The 24,271-nt window shown below is 37.3% G+C and overlaps 2 protein-coding genes across 2 annotated transcripts in view; one reads left to right on the forward strand and one right to left on the reverse strand.

Moving 5' to 3' along the window:
* Nucleotides 1-24,271, reverse strand: part of nbeab (neurobeachin b) — a 377,709-nt gene that overhangs the window by 104,528 nt on the left and 248,910 nt on the right. The window contains exons 37-39 of the mRNA XM_067364674.1: nucleotides 21,213-21,364; nucleotides 9,804-9,950; nucleotides 3,956-4,092 (exon numbers count right to left, since the gene is read on the reverse strand). Of these exons, the coding sequence (XP_067220775.1) occupies nucleotides 3,956-4,092; nucleotides 9,804-9,950; nucleotides 21,213-21,364 (436 nt within the window). The remainder of the gene's footprint in view (nucleotides 1-3,955; nucleotides 4,093-9,803; nucleotides 9,951-21,212; nucleotides 21,365-24,271) is intronic.
* mab21l1 (mab-21-like 1) lies at nucleotides 954-3,005 on the forward strand. Its single transcript, XM_067364673.1, has one exon. It carries the CDS (start codon nucleotides 1,331-1,333, stop codon nucleotides 2,408-2,410), a length of 1,080 nt encoding a protein of 359 aa, XP_067220774.1. The 5' UTR covers nucleotides 954-1,330; the 3' UTR covers nucleotides 2,411-3,005.

Here is a 24,271-nt window from a genome sequence, read left to right on the forward strand (position 1 = left end):
GTGAAAATACATTAACGAAACATTACTCAAACCCTTATAAAGGCCTTCATCTTCATGACATCTACAATGAACTTCACAAAAACTAAACCTAATCGTTTTTATATTTTACACTAAGCAAGTAAGGCGACGACGCGACTAAGCTAAATGTACCTAAAGTCTATTTGCTGTCTTAAAGGAAAATAAATAACACGGATTAATGTTTTAAATGTTTAAAATGAAACAAAAGATTCGGCGTTCGGTAAAAGTTAACCATTAGGCCTATAGACATTACCATAATTACATTGCAAAATATTTAAAAGAATATTACTGTATATTATTCGAAGATAATTTTAAATATCATGCACTATAAGGAGATATATAAATATAACGCAATGTAGGCTACCAATATAGTCATTTAAACACTGAAAATAGCATGTAAAAAAATACAGCAACGCCAAAAGAAAAATCGAATTTAGATCAACGAAAAACTTTATGCATGTCAAACTACACGCCTCTCTACAGAGAAAAAAAATAAAAAATAAATAAATAAAAAAACATCAGTATTTTCGACAAATTGTAATATAGATAATGAAAATGGAAACTTAAAATTACCGAGTGATACAGCCTAAATATTCTATTCACAGATGCGTGAAATTACAGGATTTCTAATAGAAAAAAAAAAGCCTTGCTAAAAAAAAATAATAGCCTAATAATAACAGACATAGTCTGTATCTAATAAGAAGAGCAGAAAAAGCCCGTATATATCGCGAATAAACCTGTATCTTCTCTCTCCAAAGTGTAGGTGTGTTTCCACCAGTCGATTCGGTCGTGTATAAAAGCGGAGGATTAATTTGTCGTCAATAAACTGAAGGCAGTGACGACTCGGGCAGTGATTGGACGAGCTCCTCTCAAACCCTCCCTTTATAATTTCACAGGAGTGAGTTCGGAGTCTTAAACAAACCAACAACGCTAGGACACACACTTAAGAGCACCCTGCACTTTCCAATCCCTATTACAAACAGAGAAAAGACACCGCAAGTGGATACAAGAGGTTTGCTGAACTACTGATCCGTGCGTATGGACTTTTAATTGCTGAATTAGACCAAGGGGTTTGACTTTTTTTCTTTTTTTTTGGTCACAATTGAAAACAGAAGCTGATGATTTAACTGCCCGACTTTGTGCATGTGCTCCACGCACAAATAAAAAAAGGTATTTTTTTATTTCAAAATCCCATTTTTTTCTTCTAAATTGTCCACTTTCTTCTCTAAAATTGGCTCCTGTACAAACAGCCGCGTTGGATCCCTCGGGTTACTGCGAGACTCCGGTGTACAACCCGGATCTCTGTCCAAATATGATCGCCGCCCAGGCCAAGCTGGTGTATCATCTCAATAAATACTACAACGAGAAATGCCAGTCTCGGAAAGCGGCCATCTCCAAGACCATCCGGGAGGTGTGCAAGGTGGTCTCGGATGTCCTGAAGGAGGTGGAGGTCCAGGAGCCCCGCTTTATCAGCTCCTTAAACGAAATGGATAACCGCTTCGAGGGGCTCGAGGTCATCTCCCCTACTGAATTCGAGGTGGTCCTCTATCTGAACCAAATGGGAGTCTTCAACTTCGTGGACGACGGCTCTCTGCCGGGCTGCGCCGTGCTCAAGCTAAGCGACGGGCGGAAGAGAAGCATGTCCCTCTGGGTCGAGTTCATCACGGCTTCGGGATACCTGTCCGCCCGCAAGATCCGCTCCAGGTTCCAGACGCTCGTGGCGCAGGCGGTGGATAAGTGCAGCTATAGGGACGTAGTTAAAATGGTCGCGGACACCAGCGAGGTGAAATTACGCATCAGAGACAGATATGTGGTTCAGATCACCCCCGCGTTCAAGTGCACCGGCATATGGCCGCGCAGCGCTGCCCACTGGCCGCTGCCGCACATCCCGTGGCCTGGTCCGAACAGGGTGGCAGAAGTCAAAGCCGAGGGTTTCAATCTCTTATCGAAGGAGTGTTACTCGTTAAACGGGAAGCAGAGCTCGGCGGAGAGTGACGCCTGGGTGTTGCAGTTCGCCGAAGCAGAGAACCGACTGCTCCTGGGAGGGTGCAGGAAGAAATGCCTGTCCCTGCTCAAGACGCTGCGCGACCGTCACCTTGAACTACCCGGACAGCCTCTCAACAACTACCACATGAAAACTCTTGTGTCTTACGAGTGCGAAAAACACCCGCGCGAGTCGGACTGGGACGAGAACTGCCTCGGGGATCGACTGAACGGGATTTTATTGCAGCTCATTTCGTGCTTGCAGTGCAGGAGATGCCCCCATTATTTTCTGCCAAACCTAGACCTTTTCCAAGGGAAGCCACATTCGGCCCTTGAAAACGCTGCCAAACAGACTTGGCGACTGGCTAGAGAAATTCTAACCAACCCTAAAAGCCTGGAGAAACTCTGAGGTAAAAAAAAATAAACGGCATGTTTATGAATAGGAGGCCTGACTGATCAAAGTTCTGAGGCCTAGACGCTAATCAGGAACTCTTCCACAAAATGGTCACTGTTGAAATCAATCCACGTTGTTTTTGTTGTAAAAATATTTTAGAGAGCTCCGTTTAAAAATACTTCACGTGACACGAATTTGTCATAAGGAGGGAGCACATTGTATCAACAATCAAAATGAATATAGTTACCTGTCAGTATTACTGTTTCTTTCTTTCTTTTCTTTTTACGAGCCCTGCCCAACAACACATTTTACCTAAAAGCTTTCGAAATAAAGCTACGTGACAGAATACAACCTGTACATTTTATACTGTAAATAGACACATTTGTAGATTGTGAATCCGGTGGTCTGCAGTTGTGATTGTTGTTCTGTGACACGTAAATAGAAGTATAATTTCACCTGTTTTAACATTCGCCTGAATTATTTCTGAAGAGAGAAAGAAGAAGAAGAAGAAAAAAAAAAAAACATTTAGACCTGCATCAACGATTTAATCCATTGTCAATGGCAAATTTCTAAAGTTTACATTTTGATGGTACTATTTCCTAAACATTCCATACGCATACTTGAATTCTTATTTAAAGTATATTCGACCATTTTTGTTTGTACCTTGCTTACATGATAAAAGTCTGAAATTGAGAATATATATATGAAAAAATATACCTGAAAATAATGCACTTGAAATACACTGGAATATAACATTTTGTGATTTGATTTTTTTTTATATCTGTCTCTGAGTTTATTTAAAGATTTAATAAAAGCAAATTAATATTTGTGTCCAAATAATGATTCATGATACATAAATATTGCAGTGTAATCTCAGGCACGATTTTTTGGGGGGATTTTTAAGACTCTGGATCTTCGACGTGAAAACTACACGATGTCGCCGGGTTCTTGCAAAATAAATAAGCGGAATACACACACAAAAAAACATGAAAATAAGAAAATGTCTTCCTGTGAACAGTGGCTGTTGAGAGAAGGAAAAGGATGAACTGAATATGGATTGCACAGACAGGTCAGAAATGAATAATTCTCTCATGACAGTTTTGCATATCTGAATTGCACCTCTTCAATTAGAAATATTCACACTGTTTTATTTTTCAACCAACAGTTTGTTAGATTATATTTCCTTCACTCAATGTTATTCCGTGTTATTCATGACAAAACTGAGAATTGCCGATTTGCGATTTATGTAGTTTTAAACGCGTAGGTTTTAGTTCATTTTACATAAGCTATTAAACATAAACTATCACTCTAACTGACATTTTAGCAGGAACGTCTAGTAAAAACCACTGGTAAAAAACAATGGTCTTTGCACGTGGCCTCATGGGGCATTCAAGGTATGGGCCTCGATTCAGAAAAAAAAAAAAAAATGTATCCTATATATTTTTAACGTTATTAAATTTTATAAAGTGCTAAGATTATTTTGATCAGTGTCATTAGGAGTGCAATTCTGCTTGGTATTTGTGTACACACTTACAAATGCACAATAGAAATTCAACCTACTTTGCCATCGATGCGTCTGAAGGATGGGTCATCTTCGTCCACTTCAAAATATATTTCCGTGGTAGTGATGGAGAGAGTCCCACGAGCTTCAGTGACCGGGGCAATAAGCTGGGCCGGGGTGCTCAGAACAACAGGGCCTATAACACGGAAATATGTTTTTATTTTTCACAGGGGAAATGAACCCAGATTATGTGTCGCCAGTCAGTCATCAACAAACGATGCGTTGGCCTAATGCAAGTTAGTAGCTGATGTAGCTAGTTATACACAACAATACACATGCGCTAAACAATTTTTGACATCTCCTCAGAATGTGTTTACAATATTTTTCCATTCCTGCCATTTTGGTTTTGTAGACTTTGAGACATGGTGGTAGTCTAGCGATCTTCATCATTCATGTCGTGCGGGGGAAAAATGGTAGTCTATTCAAAATACAACAAAAATAATTGTTTTAGTAATATATACATCAAGCCTAATCAGAAGATAAACACGGTGCAGAATTTTACACAAACATACGCATGAAAATGAAATAGGCTACATATAAATTGTTGGAGATAATAGTTTCAGCATTTTAAACGATTGGACTTACAAAACGAAGCATTAGCCATATGACATTGTATCAAGAAGAAGAAAAAAAATCGAGGTGAGCGTTTTTCTATGGCTTAACAGCAATAATTTCACAGTCACTTTCCTTCATTATTTTGCGACAAAACAAATCATATGTGAGTGATACGCATTTATGCGCTTCCTAATCAAATCAGTCGTTGAGACTCCCTTTTGATTATACGAAACCTGTAAAATTGACCTTACAAACATTATTAAAATATTTACAGACGTTTTGACCTCCGGTCATATGACTATGATCTAATCCCAAGTGTGTGCTTGCGCGCGCGCGCGTATTTTATATTTTCTCTTTGACCAATCCTCTCTTTTATTAGTTCAACCTTGCAGCAGCCCACGGGTCTGTCCTGGATGTGAGGAGAGGTTCTTGAAATTGGGATATTTATCGATCCCCTGAACTCCAAAGAGCCACTTTAACGTCTCATCAATCTTAATCTGCTCTCCTCGGCCAATTATGCCCGATACTGTTGCAAGATTACAAGTGGATTTGGGTTTCAATTCCCACAGCACTCCTTCACTGCTCTCCCCGACCGCTCGTAGAAACCGAAGCCACTCTGCCTCCTTTTGTACCAGCTATAAGATTCGCCATTTCACTTTCCAAAAAAATATTAACACTTTTAAATTAATAAAAAACAATTATATTATGATTATACAGCACAACAGGACTTGAAAGCAAAAACATACGGACTGAAAATAAATAAGTGAAAAATCTTTTGTATGATTTAGGCTACTACAGCCTACAATACGAAGATTTTACGTTAGCCTAAATAAATAAATGCTACTTTTTAGGCTTTAATTATAATAAGTGTCTGACCACAAGCGCCAACTCAACATCTATTAATACAAGCAACACCAAATAATATGTTGTTAAAAAAAGGGGGAGGGTAGAAAATAAGCCCCCCTTTTCATCATATATCTCTTTAGATAAGTTATGTTGAACGAATAATGTTTTTTTTTTTTTTCTTTGTGATTGCAAATTATTTTAAAAGCGAATATCACTTCACCGGTGTAAAGCTGAACCCTTTAATCCGAATCAAGTCCCTCTAACACGTTTAATAGAAAAAGAGGCAATTGTGACGTGGCCTGGGGACACTTGTGAATCCAGAGACAATACAGCATTAATCCAATGCGCAGAGAGGATTAGAGCTAAAGCCTCCAGGGACCTTTAAAAAAAATGGGATGAAGCAGAAAATACTTTCATATTACAGAATCAGAGCGATCAGGTTATGTGATCTCATCTGCCGCTTGGACTGTAAATCCATATGAACATTTAGGCCTATTTATGTTTCTTAAAGATATAGTAGGCCCATTGTGTAGGCTAATATACTATACTATGTCATAAGCCTATAGGCTAGACTATAGCCTACTATACTATACTATACTATTCACCCTATATTAATAGCTAATATCTTTTTAAATCATTTGTAATTTTCATGTAAAGCCTATTTGATGTATTTGTAGTGTCGATGTGTAGTGTTGATTTCAGAGTAGCTACTAGTGAGGATTAGCAGATTATCATGTTGGAATGAAACAGGTGCAGTTGTACTCAGCAAATCTGAGCTGCATGCGGTCGGGCCGCGCGCGCTGTGTCCTGACGTCAGCTGCTAAACAAGCTGCCTCGCGCTATCGACTGTGATGTCACTGTGGCGAGACAAAAGCATGCTGGGATTGTTTTATCTCTCTCTCTCTGTCACTACAGGAGCCTAATATGAATAAGGAAATGAGAAAAATATATATATATATTTGTTTGATCAGAGTACAACGAATATTAAACAAACTTGTACAGAACATGATTGAAAATTTGTCTTTAAAAAAAAAAAAAAACTCATAAAAAAAAAAAAAAAAAAAATATATATATATATATATATATATATATATTATATATATATATATATATATATAAAACAACTTATAAAATGTATGAATCACTATTATAATCCAATTTAATAAAATACATAATAATTATACATTATACAATACAAATAAAATGATAAATTATTTATTAAACATTAATTTAAAAATAATCTCATCCATTTAATTAAAATGGTCAGATTTTGGGTTTGAAAGACAATGCGAATAAGTAGGAGGCAGAGAGTATGTTAAAGAAGAAAAAAAATCTTTCTCACATCACACTTATTCTGTCGATGATTAGTTGTGGGTGTAAATACAGTCATAACAGCTCCTGTACTCTGATTGGCTGCAGGCAAACACAGCACATCCTATTGGCTGTGAGAAAGCTGTTGTTGATTGGCCTGTTGTTTACACTGCTCTCATTATCACTAGCAATAGCATGCAGGCCTACTGTCAAAATAGAAACACCGCACACACAGTATACTGACACAGATGGCACAGCTCCCCTTGTGGTGAAGATACACAATTCAGATAACAGAGACCAACTATAGCACCCAATATAGAAAACATGCATACATAAATCTACACTTAAAACTAAATGTTGAGCAAAACGATTGTCACTAAATAGTGGTCACATCATGAGTACTGTCATGAGTTATGAATACAATGAGAGCATTTTCACGGATGAAAACTTGAAGTCACAATATGGCACAATATAATTTTTTTTTTTTTTTTTTGCATACATTAACCAAAATATGCCCTTAAAATAATCAGTACTATAAAATATTGCAGCATCTATTTTTTTTAAGTGCTGGAAATACAAAATCAGTGCATTTGATGCTGTATATTAGTCATTATGTTGGTGCTCATTTAACATAAGAGGAATTTATAAGTTGTGCCAGGATCTGTGATTGATAGCATTCCAGTGAAATTACTTTGAACATAGATGGAAGAAAAAGAACAGCAGCAACACACCAGTCTGCATTCCTTTAAGACAAATTGTCTGACATCAGTGGGAAAATATTAGAGGTAATTGAGGCAATCCTGATTTAGATCTAATGAATGAATTCTTACAGTGTCAAAAAAAAAGTGGATTTCTATATAGAACTGCTTAGTGTGAGTGAGTTTGGACAGGATGTGTGCTGGGAGCTTTAATATACAAAGCTATGCATAAGACTATGCATAACACTTCAGATAGTAAAGAACATAAATAATAGAAAAATAGATAAATTAGAGCATTGGCTTTTTTTCTACAGACACATAAATATCTCACCACTCATTTTTAACCTTTATTGACTAATGAAGGTCTGCGGAGCGAGTCGAGGCATTGATTATTCTGGGTATTATTAATAACACGTCTGTTGCAGATTCAGAACACATATATCATATATATCATCTTCCGACTCAGAGCTGATAAAATGTACCATGTTAGCATAGTACTACTAACACTAAGAGGACAACCAGTCAGTAGTAAGTCTGTTTTCATAGTTGCTGAGCATAATGGAAATATAAGTGATTTTTTTATTAAATTATTCATTTTTTTTTTTTTTTATGTGATTAGACAATTTGCTGACACTTTATTTTACAGTGCCATAGTTAAATGTTACTACTGTACATGTACTTACAACTGTAATAACAGTAAATTATGCATAATTACAAGTAACTACACTGTAAAAAATGAATGTGATTTTAACGGTAAAATATTGTAAAAACACTACGAAAAAAAAATGTAAATAGGTAAACAGTAAGTTCCTGTATTATATACAGGGGAAAACTGTAAAAGCTCCAACCAGACATTTATGCAATTTTCACAGTAAAATGCTGTAAATTTTTAAAATTTTTATAAGTAAAAAAGACAAAATCAATGTATAATTTGCAGTCAAAATCTGTAAACTGATGTTCCCACAATTCCCTGTGTGACACTCAACATTTGAAAGTATTTTGTTTAAATAATCATGTTTCTTAATAGTTTTTGTTATCAGTTATGTAAATTAGGGTTTTATGTTACATCTTCTGTTGTTTAATGAATGCTTATTGCATTATGTACGTGTTACCATGATGGTGTTTTGCGTTTGCGTGAATGACTCTTTGCACCTTCTATATATAAGTATACTTCAGCTTGTGGAAAAGCTACTTGTGATGAACTCTGATTCTTCATGTGGCTTTCTCTTTAACCACCTGCATTATTATGGTAGTTGTCAGTATATGTTAAAGGTACAAAACAGATTTTAGTGGTAATGTGCTTTGTTGAATTTATTGTTTTACATTCAAATTTTCTTAAATTACAGTTTTATACTGTAAAATTTACAGTTTGTTCTGTTTTCTGTATTTTTTTATTTTTTTTTTTACAAAATTATTCTGGCAACCACAGCTGCCAAAATTATTTTGTAAAAACTACAGAAACATTTTCACAGTGTAACCCTAAACCAAACCCTAACCCTAACTCTATTGTAAGTACATGCAGTTAATTAATAGTACTCAGTACTTATTTGAGTAATTACAATGTAACTACGGCACTGTAAAATAAAAGTGTAACCGACAATTTTAGTTACGAAGGAAAAATCATTAGATTCATCATCTTTCAAAGATTAATCATAACATTTGATTTGATAACTGCCATTAACAGCAGATGAAATTTTTGGAAAGGTTGTAGTAAATAATGAACTCATCTATATTGATCTTGATTACCTACTGATTGTTGGTTAGATTCATATTTGATTTCATTCTAAAAGCAGTAAAAGTTAATCTCCCTTCAAATAGTCAAACCTGCCTCTGGAAATAAAAACCCGGGGACAGAAACTTGCTGTGAGAGAAAAAAAAGAAGAGAAAGGCATGTTTAAAATAATGCTATACTATAGCCTTAAAAAATAAATAAATAAACATTCAGAAGTAAAAAGTAACACTGTCCAGAGCAATACTTAACCCTACACACTGCCAGAAAAACATAAACACAGTCCTAACGCAAAGTAACCACACTCACTACACTGGTCTGCATCTAGATTGACAAGTAAGTTATATTTATATATCTGTTCTGTGTCAAATTCTGTCATTCTGCCAAAATGCCACGCTTAAGCTATATATATAAATAAATACATGCTACCAAATGTGGAATTAATTCAAACATTTCAAATGAAGTGCTCATGGCAGGACATCTCTTTGCAGGTAAACCTAGGAGTCTCATTAATATAACAAATTGTGTATAAAATGTTTGTTTTTGTTTTATTTAATGATTAATCCAAACCCACACTACTAAATTGAAGGACTGAAGGAAAGCGTCATGTCAAGGAGCTGAAGTATGACTTAACTCACTATGCATACTGAATGGAAAGCAGTCGCTACCATAAAGATTGCACTCTTTATTATGTATAGATCCACTCACCTGCCAGGTTATCCACCTCTTTCTCCTGTAGTAGACTGACAGCGTCATCGTCCCCATCGAGCATCAGCTCTGTCTCAGGGTTTTGGCTGACCACCGCCTGGCCGCGGAAGCCCTTTCTCCCTCTCAGCGCCTCATCTTCCTCATGGCCTGCAAGGAGACAAGGGTGACTGGATGACAACAGACACTATCTGTACTTAAGCACATTTGAGAATTACAATATTTTTGTATATATATATATATATATGGTATATTCATGGTATATTATACTTTTATACTGTACTGTTTATAATATGTATGTAGATGTTTATTTTATTTTGAAAAACTTTTTCTTTTTTTTTTCTTGTGGGCTTTCTAGGCAAGGTTCTTGTGCATCTTAACGAATCTTAGAGAGACTTGAGAGCGCAGAATATCAATAAGCCACAATAGATAAATAGATTATGGTTGCCAAGCAACGTAGCAACTTGGAGCATTATTTTTAACGCATTATATCTGGGATGTCTTGAATATTCAGAATAATAAGACAAATAATGCAGACTTTGCTATAGGAACAAATTACATCTGGCATGAATATCTGCAATGATATAAAAATTGTATAACACTTTTTATTTCAAAATCCAGACTGGAAACGCAGTTAAACCATTACGTTTCACTCATTTGTTTAATACACACAATTTAAAAGTCAGCATGAAATCAAAATGGATAATTCTTATTTTTTATGTAATTTTGCAGTATTAATTGTAAATGATTTATCCATGCACATCATTATTTTTTATTTATTTATTTTTTTGCACCCTCATAATCTTTCATCAAAATAACATCCCCTCCCTCTTGCAGTGACATCTTTACTGGTGTGAGGGTGGGACAACCTGTCACTCATATGAGTTCGACCAATAGAAATCCACAATGAGCCAACAATCCAATCAATCCCGGAATCAAGTCCCACCCTACATTTTTTCTTGTTCGAGAAGCTGTTTCACTTGAATATGCGTCAGAATAGAGATAAAAAAAAAGACAACTTCCGTTTCATGCTGACTTTGAAGGCCCCAATGTACTTGAGGCGAAGTTCTTTTCCGTTCTCCGCTTAGGGGTGTAAAGAAGTGCTTGGAGCAGCGTTTAGATGAATATGTAAATATGTGCGGCACGCTTTCCTCTCAATAACAAAATAAACACAACAAAAATGACATCAGTGAACAAAAACAGCAGTTAAAATGTTATTTTACCCAAAAATTTCTGTCCCTCATGTCCTTCCAAGACCATCTTCAGAACACAAATTAAGATATTTTTGATCAAATCTGAGAGGTATATGAGCAATTTAACAACCAGCATAAATCTTACGGGTCTTACGGGTGTGGAACGATATGAGGGTGAGTAATTAATGACAGAAATGTAATTTTTGGGCGAACTAACCCTTTAAGGAAGCATTTGATCATAGTGATGTGTATAAGTTTACACTAGCTCTGCAATTCAGCTCTCCAGTAAAGTCATGCCACTTTTATTTATATACCACTTTATACAATAGTTTGCTATAAAGCAAGCAGCTTTACAGCATATTAAACACAGAAAAACAAAAAAACAAAAGAGTGACAGTGTCACTTTCGGTTAGAATTATAATTTCATTTTCTACTATAAAGCAGCTCTTCAGTGTGTTTATGTTTTTAAACGTAGATGTTCAACCTCAACGGACTGATCAGAAGAAATTAACCGGAGAAGGTTTCTACGTCAAAGAAGGCGGAGCCCTCAGACCACACCTACCTATTACATAATTGCCTTGGACCAATGGTAGTACGAAACCCGAGCAAACTTTTCCGTAAAGTTCGCTTTGGACAGCCGTTTCGAACTCCTGAAACGAACTCCAAACAAACTTTGTTTTGGCCTGATTCAATCTTCAATTCTGCTTGAAATATATCGGAGCCTTAAGACACTTTAATATTGCCTTAAAGAGACTCACGAAAAAGCATGTGCAGAACGTTCTACATTTCGAAGTCCATTAGGCATAATGCAATCTGCTCTCTATATCCAGACAAGAACGAGATTGAACCGACAGTGCAATTAAGCGACTGCAGATACCACCAAAGCTCATCACGCAGCCTTATCAGAGTGAAAAAGAAAAATTATGCAAAAAAAGTGTGTATCCACTTTTGTATCGAACAAAAAAGATTCATTCATCAGCTTTAATTACTTTAGAAAAGAAAGAAAAATGGCCGTCAGGCCTGACACACGTCACTGCACGCTGGATTTGTCTTGTATAAGGTCAGATTTGCCTGAGACTCTAGAACAGAGAGATTCTGTGGAAAAAAAGGAAATAAGAAACGCTTATCAGAAATAGAAAGAGGCTGACACTCTTTTGACATGTTTCTTTTCAGTGCAATGTTTAAAATGTTCCTTACACTCCCGTGGGGTTCATGTACCTTGTCTCAAAGCGGTCACGTTCGAATGTTGTCAACACCACTACACAGACGAAGAAAGAACAAGAGAAAGAGAGAGAAGAAAAAATAACACAGCGGGCTTCCTGCTCTGTCTCATATCTCAGGAGCTTTCATCAGAGCCAAGGAAGAAGTGGGACCGCTTTTCGGAAATAGGGAGCGTGTAACATTTAGAGGCACGGAGCCAGCGAGCGGTCATGGATCAAAGCAGACAGAGGGAAACTTAAGACCGTAATTCTGTAAACCGTCATTACGCCTGCATTAAAGCAGGGAGAGCTGATGGGGCTGAGCTTCAGTCTTGACTGGCAAGATAAAGCTTAGGACCTCGGTGCTACGCAGACAAAATAAACCAGACGGATTTTGACAAGAAAATGATCCTGAGCAAATGGAGAGAGTTTGTCTAGCAGTTAAAAAAAGTATTTAGCTTTGGGATGTTTCACACAAGAAGGCCACAAGAAGGAAAACAAACAAAATCTGTACATACATAAAGTCCCAGCAGACTTGGTCACTGCATTTCATCATTTGTTGATAACTTGTAGAAGTTTCTAGTTCTGGTAGCCCCACTGGTGCTAATATATCATTGTGTGCTGACACTGAATCAGTTTTATGTCACTAAAAATGAATATTCTGGTAGGAAAAAGGTTGTATATTAATCATAGCAATGATTAATGTTAAACGACGTATGCTCTTTATGGTCATCTATCTATGCCAAGAGCACAAACACCAGGCTATTTGGGTTCACAAAATCATGCAGTCTCCACAGATCATTTTTCAGTATTTTCTGTGTGCGGTCAGAATCAATTCAAATTGCTTTTACTTCTCCTCCATCCTGACTACAGTACCTGACAGGACCTGACAAAATAAAAATCAATGTTTACTCACATCCATGTTTCAAAGTCAGCGGGGGTCAAAAACAACATTGGTTGTTATATATTGTTATCACGGTATAAAATCATGTATATCGCGGTATGTAAATATATAGCACTATGGACAGTTCAGAGTGATGAATGAGAATATAAAGAGCGTGATGTGCTTGATATTAAAAAGTGTTATATAAGTGCAATATAACCTGAAAAGGAACTCTGTGATAAGGAACCATGTGGTGCTCGTGCTGAAAGGCACACTGCCAAAGTGCGCACACAGAAAGCCGCGTCTCTCGGCACGCCATCGCAGTTCTCTTTCACATCTTAGTGCACTTGTATGGTTGAATACACATGTAATTATGTCCATCATGTGGAGTATTCATGTAAACACAGCCGGTTACGTCTCAAGTGAAAATAAACAGTTGGGTGTAAACCGGATGTGTATCAGTATAATGGATCCGTGCGTTTGTTCTTAAAGTGACAGCAGGCTAATAATATGTGAATCAAACAAAAGAGAAAATAACTTACTGCTCTTGCCTGAATAACTTTTTTAAGCTTTAATAGGAATACATTTATATTTAATCTGTACAGTGAAAACTATGCAATATTTTATTTTTAAATTTGTTTATTACATTTCTGTACTAATTTAAACCTATTGTACCAGAAAAACTTAATTTGATTAATTCATATTTGTGTTATATTGTATTTGTCCTATTGTTTAAATTTTCCCCTTATTTTTAACAGAAATGTGATTAAATATCACAAAACAACTATATTGTGAAATACATTGTTATAGTGAAATAATATTTATCAAATCATGAAATACGAATTTGGTCATTTCGCCCACCCCGATTGGACCCCGTTGACTTTCATTGTATGGAAAAACAAAAAACAAAACAGTTGATTCTTCAAAAATATCTTCTGCGGTCAGCAAGGTCATACAAGTTATTGAGGGTGAGTAAATGACAGAATTTTCACTTTTGGAAGAACTATTTCTTTCATTATTTGTTTCACATTTTCATTAGCCGCGTTTCCACATGCTAGGCGGGCATGCTAGTGCGTGCCAGGGCCGGTCGCGTTTCCACTGTCACTTCCAGGGCTTTATCGTGCCTCTTCAGTGCTTCCTCTGTGTCAAAGGCACGAGTTTTTCGGCCCGCCGAAAACCTTGGTCCAAAGCAGGCCAGCTGGGGCTTAAGGCGCGGTCGAGGTGAAAGGCAGAGCTAATCGTAGTCAGGTGATGGTCTACACGCTGAAATGGGTTGGGTGTTTGACGTTTTATCAAGGGAGGTGTGTTCAAGGACGTTTTTTAGATCAGCGCTGTGGAGCTAGCGGACCGACAGTGGAAACGCAACTTGATTTTGGCCTCGGTGCCTAAGGTCTGTGGCCATAGGCCCAGCCCGGCACACTGTTAGCCCTGGCTCGCACTGGCTCGACAGTGGAAAAGTGGCTAATGATCCTTTTCCAACTTTATTCTACATAGGTAGCGACTCTGTGCATCATACAACAACTGTGGTACTTTAACAAACATAAAAAAATATGTAACACACAATAATACTGGGTTAAAGGGAACCTATTATGCCCCTTTTACAAGATGTAAACACCAGAAGTCTTTGGTGTCCCCAGAATGTATCTGTGAAATTTCAGCTCAAAATACCCCACGGATCATTTATGATAGCTTGTCAAATTTGCAGCTATTTGGGTGAGAGCAAAAACACGCCATTTTTGTGTGTGTCCCTTGAAATGCAAATGAGCTGCTGCTCCCAGCGCCCTTTCCAGCAGCTCCTTTAACAGCTTGCGCTTCGGTTGCTCAACAATAACAAAGCTGGAGAATCTCAACGTGTTCTGGCTTACATTGTTCAAACCGGAGTCGGACACTGATGGAGAGACTTAGGAAGAACTTATTACTTTTAGAAGGCAAACTGGACATTTCTGAATGGTTAGTGGATAAATTTATGAAGTTGCTGTGGAGTTGATTCAACTCATCGACTAGCATGTGCCGTCATTTTAATTTTTTTGAAAATTCATGGTTGAATTGACCCTCGTTTGTGAAGCAGTCTGGTGTAAAATGATGGCATGTTAACAACGGTCTACTACAACAACACTTCCTCTTTTGTAAAGCAGCCCAACATGGCCTCACCCCCTTTATTGCGTGTTCTCGGGGGCAGGGTTTAAGTACATTTTAGTGACATCACTAACCCTGTAAGTAGCTTGTTGTAGTCCATACCAGCCGTTTGTTGTAGTCCTTAAACAGCAAATTCTTTAAAAGAAATATCTAATGCATTGCATTGAACTATGAGCGTCGTAACTTTGCAGATGTTGTTATGCTCTAACAGCAACATTACACACTAACTAAAGTTAAAATAGTGAAATCAAAATCAACCACCCTTTTAAAAGGTCTTTTTTTATTATTGAACAAATTATATTTATATTATAATTATATATGTATATTCACGTTTCTCTCTAAAATTGGACTTTTTTATTTTATTTTATTTTTTAACCAAACACACTAGTGTATTCTGTAATCATCTGTTTGAAGAAAACAGTGCTGCCACAAAAAGTCAATTTACCTTAGGAACTATAGGAAGCTATAATTATGTTCCTACCTTTTGGTCGGGAGTGCCATGAATGCTGCTTACGAAAGCAACTCACTAGGTCCTGGAATACAATGATTCATGCTGCTATTTTGAGCAATGACACCGGTACAGAAGCTTCCTGTTTTTTCTCTTGAATGGCAAGCCTTTGATAGAAAGCCTGCATGGTCACATATAAGAGCTCTCTAGTAACATAGACGATCATTTGTCAGTCTTAGGAATGAGGCTTGATGGGAACTCGAGATCGCTACAACTCAGACCTCCCCAGTGACTCAAAAGAACCCCTCGCATGTATTGTCAACCACCTCGTTTATCGGCACCCCTGAAGCGCGCTCACTGGACTCCTGTGAGCCATCACGGCCAACAGTGAGGCTATTCAAGCCCAGCACGGCTTACCCGCTCTGCCATCAGAGGGTTTATGTTACCCAGGGCACAAATTTGGCATGACGCAGCAGGGTTGAGAAAGACCAGGTGATGGCTGGTCTGCCAGTCGTTGTGGGACTTGAATGATGTTCTTCGCTAAAAGCTTGGATCTGATCCATACAGCTGGGGGACGGGGAATTGTCAGTGACTGACTGACATATGTGTAGAATAACAAACAAATCAAAATGTGCTGAAGTAGATGTAGCTCTGAACTTATATCCAATGACTAACATGATATGATGAAAACCAAACATTTGAAGTGGGCTCGAAATAGCTCCTTCATTGGAGGAAAACTGTTACTTGATAAACGCCAAGGAGAACTGAGTTTTGAAGGCTTTGAAAAAGGAATGAAAAAAAAAAAAAAAGACTCTACTTTGCAATTCAATTCTGTCATTCCATCACTATGTGACTTCTTCAACACAATGATCTCTTTACTTGCCCTTTTTCTTTCAAAAGTCACATCAAACAAAAAAATCTGGTGCATAGTTTGTGGCAAAAGGAATTTTACAATTTGTGAAAGCAGCTCTCAAGGTGGAAATATTTAAGTGCTTGGTAGTTTTACTGTTCTTTTCTCTTTTCAGCCAAGCTAAAAAAACTTCAAATAGGCCTTCATTTGTTGCTCAGACCATGTTTTATGTATGGCAGGAGCTGTAGCGTACTGGCCTTGCACTTTTATTGCCCCACTTGAGACATGCGCACAAAAAATAGGGGAAAAAAAATAAAAAAATACACATTATATATATATATATATATATATATATATATATATATATATATATATATATATATATATATATATATATATATATATATACACATTTTGGGATTGACAGATGCGATGCCTTTGTAAAAATATACAATGTACTAAGATGGAAAAAGGGATTGTGGGACATGTAGATGTATGTCTCTGCAGTTGAATGATATATAATAACTCAAACAAAATGTTGCACATGTGCCATAAGTGCATTCACACACAAACAATGTGGCAAAGTGGGCTTGCTGTGCTCATCGATCAAATGCCAGGAATTCTGCAGTCAGCTCTGGAAAAAGAAACCCAACTTCGTAAAGTGAAACCGGAGACCCATGCAAAGTTTTTGTTATGGTTTTACTCATATGAGAAGCATTTTGTATCACACATACATGCCCAATATGGCTGATTACGAGGCCCACATGGAATCTGTATGCACAGAATTTAGAACGCCTGTCCATTTAAATATTTGGGTTAATTTGATTAGGCTTTCACATGCTAATTAAACGAATATTCCAGGTTCAATACAACTTAAGCTCAATCAACAGTGGCATATTTGTGGTGTGGTGCTGGTTAAGACTTAATGATCACATCAGGTCGAATCGTCATTCCTGTTTTCCATCTTCAAAATAGAAATTATCCCATGATTTACTCACCCTCAAGCATCCTAGGTGTATATGACTCTTCTTTCAGATGAACGCAATCGGAGATATATTTAAAAATACCCTGGCTCTCACAAGCTTTATAATGGTAGTGAACGGGGGGCGTGTTTTGAAGCCCCCCAAAAATGCATCAATCGATGCATACAGTCGGCGAAAGCTAGCTATTACAGTTAAGAAAGTTTTCAATACGGATATTTTTTCTTACAAAAACCCATCGTTTCACTTCAGAAGGCCTTTATTAACCCCCTGGAGCCGTATGGATTATATTTATGATGGATGGATGCATTTTTAGGGGGCTTCAAAACGTTCACAATCATTATAAAGCTCACAATCATTATAAAGCTTGGGAGAGCCCAGATATTTTTAAATATATCTCCAATTATGTTCGTCTGAAAGAAGATAGTCATGTACACCTAGGAGGAAGGCTTGAGGGTGAGTAAATTACATTTTTGGTGAACTTTCCCTTTAACGTTTACAAATTGGCCTCATTCACTTCCATACGAAGCTTCTCGCTGTAACCTACAGTTTTGCTTTTCATAATCAAAAGAGGCACAAGTCGATATTTATTTTTTTGTGGTAATCAACATTAAGTGTTTTCGATTGAGCTTAACTTGTATTGAATCATCACACACCCTTACTTCTGCCTTTCCTCTCTTTCACTCTTTCTCTTATAACAAGCAATAAAGATCTCTGTCCAGAGGGGTTCAATGGGTCAGGCAGAGCCGCTCACCTGAAAATGAGACTGCAAGGACACCCGGAGGTAGAACAGGCTGTTAAAGAGCAGGATCAATATTAACCTGACTTCCATTTCATGCTTGCCCAATTCCAATCAGCTAACAATATACTCAGCCGCTCGTGAATAAGGGGGAAGGTAACAAAGTCCAGCATGAAACACACTCACTATTTTGTCAGCAAGACTAATAGGCTAAACCGAGCTGTTTTAAAGCAAAGGTTCCCACAAACATGCAAAGGTACCTGGGAATGAGGCACAGAGCAGTACAGTTTATCAAATGCTAATACAACATGGTCCGCCATTTGAGGTCCCATTAAATTCAGGCCGTTCTTCTATTTTCAGTGATTGAAGATTGTATTACATCCACAGAAAATACATTAAATTACCATGAATCAAATATAATGATGTTATTTCTAAGGTAGTTAGAATATTTTTCGAATGAACCTGAGACATATTTCATGTCTACCCATGTCATTTCTCACAAGAAGAGATTTGAAATATTGCTAAAACGCAGCGTACGTTCTAACATAGACAAGCGCTATGAAAATATGTCAATGTGAATAAAAACAAGCCCTGTATGCAGTGACTGCTGTCAACTGCCAGTGTTCTGACATTTGAGAGCAATCATTTTTCAATCTGTTTGCTTTCTGGCAAAAATAATGGAAACTTATATGCACCCTTAACAGTTAATTCATTTAAATCACCTACGTTACCTCAACCCCTGGTCACAAAAGCAGCTGTAAACCTCTACTACTGCCAGTTCAGCAAACCACAGAACCACTTTCTACAAACGGTCCGATACAGCCTCACCACACTTATGTAGAGTGTTAAATATAGCTTTCATTACAGTTAAGGGATCTTCTAATAAATAAAATTGAGTGCTGTTAGATACAATGGAATAATATTTAATAATTTGTATAGAATAAAAGCGGAAGAGTGCTTGTTTCAGAAAAATGTCCTTCCTTTTGCATAAAACCCATCTAGAGAAGCTTCTCTTTGCTCTCCCTCAGTCTCCTTCTATGGCATTGTGCGGCAACATCTGACTACAGGCAATCCCTTTCACATGACAATCTTATGCATTATTCCACTCATTAAAGACTTGGAGAAGCCTGGGGACCTCAACAAGTCCTCAATCACAGCGGCCCCTACACTAGACCGTGAGTCCACAGAGACACACTGACAACTTACCAAGGACAGGCAGAAAAGGGAGCTGGGCCAGAGGAATACTGCAGTGGTGTGAGCTTCCGAAGAAATGCATGTGTAATATGTTTGAAAGACAGTGTGAATTTAGATATGGAGGCAAACTGAATTGGGGGGAAAAAAATGTCTATGCTGTGACATGTGCAGGGGCCACCTGCAGGTCAAGGAACAGCTGGCATGTGTATGTACGAGTGTGCATGTGTGTGTTCTGGCTCTGACACACGGACCATCTGACATGGCCTCAAAACAGTTGGGCACAAAAGGCCAGACATGTAGATAGACACAATATTACTGCATAACAAGTCACAGAACACACTTTAAAGGGTTAGTTCACCCAAAAATGAAAATTCTGTCATTAATTACTAACCCTCATGTCGTTCTACACCCATAAGGCCTTCGTTCATCTTTGGAACACAAATGAAGATATTTTTGATGAAATCCGAGAGCTCTCTGACCCCTCCATTGACTGCAATTTAGTTACCATTTTAAGGCCCAGAAAGGTACTAAAGACAAATAGTCCACATGACTTCAGTGGTTCAAACGTAATTTTATGAAGCGCTAAGAATAAATATATGAAAATCAAAAATAATGAGTTTATTAAATAATTTCTTCTCTTCCCTGCTATTCTCCTAACCTGTTTACGTTTTAGATGCAATGCAGCGCTTTCAGGTTCTACGTCAGAGCGGAGGGTTTTTATTTGCCGGCTCCTGCTTCAGCATCAAACTGATGTGTCGTGCTGCTCAACTGTACAGCGTCACCACTGTAGTCATGTGGACTATTTAAACAAAGTCTTTAGTACCTTTTTGGGCCTTGAAAGTGGTAATTAAATTGCTGTCCATGGAGGGGTCTGAGAGGTCTCGGATTTCATCAAAAATATCGTAAGATGAAGGGTTTGTCACAATTCAATGGTTAATATTCAGTGTTTAGGGCAAAATCAAGACGTAATGTCCATAAACAAAAAGTATAGTTTTCATTACATAACAAAAAAGTGCAATCTATTTTCACCCCAGGTGGCCATTGTAGCAAAACATTGTAGCAAAACAAGCTGTCAAATAACACTCCCATATGCCTCTACCTTTAAGTATGAGCTAACAGCAATTTTTTTTTTTTTTTTTAAATGAGCCTATTTCACTTGCCTTTGCCCTAGTAGCTTTCCCCATGTGTAATGGAAATAGTTACAGTAACTATTCTGTGCACAGGGGAGAAGTCGCCCCATTGTACTTGAGAATCAATAGATTTGCCCTTGTTCTGTTAATACACTCCCCCTCGTATCTTCAATTTAATGCCTGGAGGAGAAGCGCCCGCAGTGGTTAATAGTATTGAACCGTTTCTCTTTTAAAGCCTCTGTTGCGAGACACAGAGCCAAATCGACAGCCGTGCGGTGGGCAACACTGCAAGATCAAACGGGTCAATGAGGAAAAATGTTTGAGTGCAAAAGGTAGAAACGGTAAAAAAACATGGCGCACAATTTTCCTCTCAACAATGTGTGCCATTAGGATATAAAAACCTGCCATAAAGCCCTCTTGCCATGTTCAATTGACAAGGCCCATAAATATACAACCTATAAAGCTGACAACAAACTGTTTCTCAGCTCCGAGAATATTAGTTGCGTCCAAGAGTTGATTGGAAGCTTTCTAATTCGCATATGTGTATCCCATTTGGTGAACAATGATGTCATTGTATTAAATGAACGCAATTTGGGGATAATGAGCTAGACTGACAGAGTCCAGCAACATTTTTGATTGGCTGTTGGCAGAATTACTGACCGTAGTCCTCCAGTGATTTGCACGTAATATCCAAGTGGGTGGAGCCAAAAGGGTTTCGGATGAATCTCCGCCTCCTCCGGAGGTCATCCTCCCAGTAATCCAGACGCCAGAAGTCATGCAGCTGACTGGAAAAGGGGAAAAGACAGGAACTCCTGTTAGGAATCAGAAAAAAACAAGTTGGAAATGACAAAAATTTAGATATATTTATATATAGTTTATATATAGTCACACTTTAGTTTAGGGTCCAGTTCTCACTACTAAATATTTACTATGATTTTTGCCTCAATAAACTCCTAAATACTGCTTATTAATAGTTAGTTGTTAAGTGTAGGTATTGGGTAGGATTAAGGGATGTAGATTATGGTCACGGAGAATAAGTCATTAATATGTGCTGATAAACAGCTAGTTTATTAGCACAGCCAATATCCTAGTAATATGAATGCTAATAAACAGCTAGTTCATAGTGAGAATTGGACCCGAGACATATATATATAGCTATGGAAAAAATTAAGAGACCACTTAACATTGATTTCTGAACTTGGAGTGGTCTCTTAATTTTTTCCATAGCTGTATATATATATATATATATATATATATATATATATATATATATATATATATATATATATATACACACACACAACATAGACACATCAAACATATTATGTCAATCACATTAGAAAAAAAAACATGCTTTGGTCATATGGCATAATGGCATAAAAATGACAAACTGTCAAAATTATGAGATACTAAGTTATAATTATGAGATAAAAATTTGAAACTTAAGTCATAATTATGACAAAAGGGTGAAATTACGAAATACTAGGTCATGATTATGAGATTAAAAGTCAATTGTTTCGACATGTCAATTCAACTTTTTGTCAAAATTAAGGTTACTGTATGTCATAATTCTGACTTATTTTATAATTAGGATGAATCAAAGCATGATTTGTTTTTAGCAGAAATGGTCTTACACACACACAAAGCACTTCAATTTTAATAGTAGCGTAATATTCTACATACAACACTATGGAGAATTGCATTTTGGAGGGCATCCAAACCAAAGGTTGCACATAAGGGAGAATCAAATGATATCTGGTAAAATATAGCTAATTCATGAAGTTCATTAAAGCTCCAGAAACCCAGACACGCTTTTCCACGAGAACCCCTCGGGCATAAAACAGCAGCCGTGGCTATCCAGCACACAAATAAATAACAGCAATTCCCATTAACAAATACTGTATCAAATTACAAGTATAAATGGCGCAGCTTGCTTCCTTTTTACTGTGTTTTTTAACAAGTCTTGTAAATCAGATGTAGGACCCTCTATGCAGCCGGAGAGGGGTTTTAATGATGCTAGGGTCTTACCATAGCCACACCCCAGGCCAATAAAACGGAGACCCCCTCCCTCTGCATATGTGCAGCTGTGATTAAAATAACGTGCTGAAATATTCATTGAAATGATTCCCAGGGCCCTGGAGCAAGCTGCAGAAAATTGCGTTTTTATTCATTATTAATAACAGCGAATTAGAGGCCGTATAAAAGAAAAAATGAGAGGCCGAGAAAAAAGGGGAGCACAGGGAATGAGAGCGAAACGGCTACAGCATGTGGTAACCATCTTTGTAAATGATTATTCCAACATTAGCAGGGACCTGGGCTAATTTTATTGCTTGCAGCTAATGCAAACCATTAAAGGCAGGGACCAGCATCAGGTTACTAAGTGCAGAACGTTTCGAGCACGCTCGGGCTGGAGATGTTTCAAAGGCTTTAAAACAGGGTGAGAGAGAGGGAAAGGAAAAAGCACAGAAAGGAAAAGCAGGCTAGCACCGAATAATACTGCAGCTAATTTACTCCAAAGAGGATTTAGAGAGTGATGATTGGTATAATTGGGGGATAGATGACAGCACGGTATGGGACAATCACCAAATTCCACATGTGGTTTGTCTTCATTACCAGCTACTCATGGGGAAATACACCATCCACTTTGAGCCATATATTAATTCCCATCATAAACTATGACATGAATCATTAGTCAATGTTCTATCTTACAAACAGAGGTTAAAGAACTATCTGCTGGAATATTTTACAAAAATTAATTGATTTGTGCAAAATTTGTAGATGAAAAAGGATATAATGATATAATATACACTGATCAGGCATAACATTATGACCACCTTTCTAATATTGTGTTGGTCTCACTTTTGCTGCCAAAACAGCCCTGACCCGTCGAGGCATGGACTCCACTAGACCCCTGAAGGTGTGCTGTGGTATCTGCACCAAGATGTTAGCAGCAGATCCTTTAAGTCCTTTGAGGTGGAGCCTTCATGGATTGGACTTGTTTGTTCAGCACATCCCACAGATGCTCCATTGGATTGAGATCTGGGGAATTTGGAGGCCAAGTCAACACCTCAAACTCTTTGTTGTGCTCCTCAAACCATTCCTGAATCACTTTTTGCTTTGTAGCAGGGCGTATTATCCTGCTGAAAGAGGCCACACCCACCAGGGAATACCGTTTCCATGGTCTGCATCTATGGAATCTCAGTGACGTCTATGCTAAGAAATGTGACAAAATGTCAACAACCAACGCCATTGTTTCTGACGTCATAACTAAACCACAACAGTTTGAAAATGCATATTGTGCAATGAAATGTAATGAAAGTAGCGACAAATCTTTATTGAAAAAAAAAAAAAATAATAAAAATCCATAGTTTGTAGATTGGTCTAAGGCAGATCTAAATGTATCAAATGTCTGTTGTTTCACCGGAAACCTGGGTTATGACATTTCGATTAAAAATTACAAGGTCAAGTAAAAAAAAAAAAAAAAAAAAAAAAAAAAAAAATGAATTATCGACAAAAAAAGGGGCATTTAGAAATTAGATGATTAATTTCCATTTCATGCCAACTTTAAGAGCTGCAATGGATGGGAAGATTTTCAGTGAATGACAATGCTACTTTACACAAAACTATTATGTAGTGCTTTCATGATTTTTTTTTTTTTTTTTGACATTTTATCATTGCAGTCACTATAAACTGTCATTATAATGATTATAAAATAAAGT

The sequence above is a fragment of the Chanodichthys erythropterus genome, chromosome 17 (genome assembly GCF_024489055.1).
Source record: "Chanodichthys erythropterus isolate Z2021 chromosome 17, ASM2448905v1, whole genome shotgun sequence".
Lineage (NCBI taxonomy): Eukaryota > Metazoa > Chordata > Actinopteri > Cypriniformes > Xenocyprididae > Chanodichthys > Chanodichthys erythropterus.

Coding starts and splice junctions, on each gene's coding strand:
- mab21l1 (XM_067364673.1), top strand. CDS start 1,331: ATGATCGCCGCCCAGGCCAAGCTGGTGTATCATCTCAATAAATACTAC.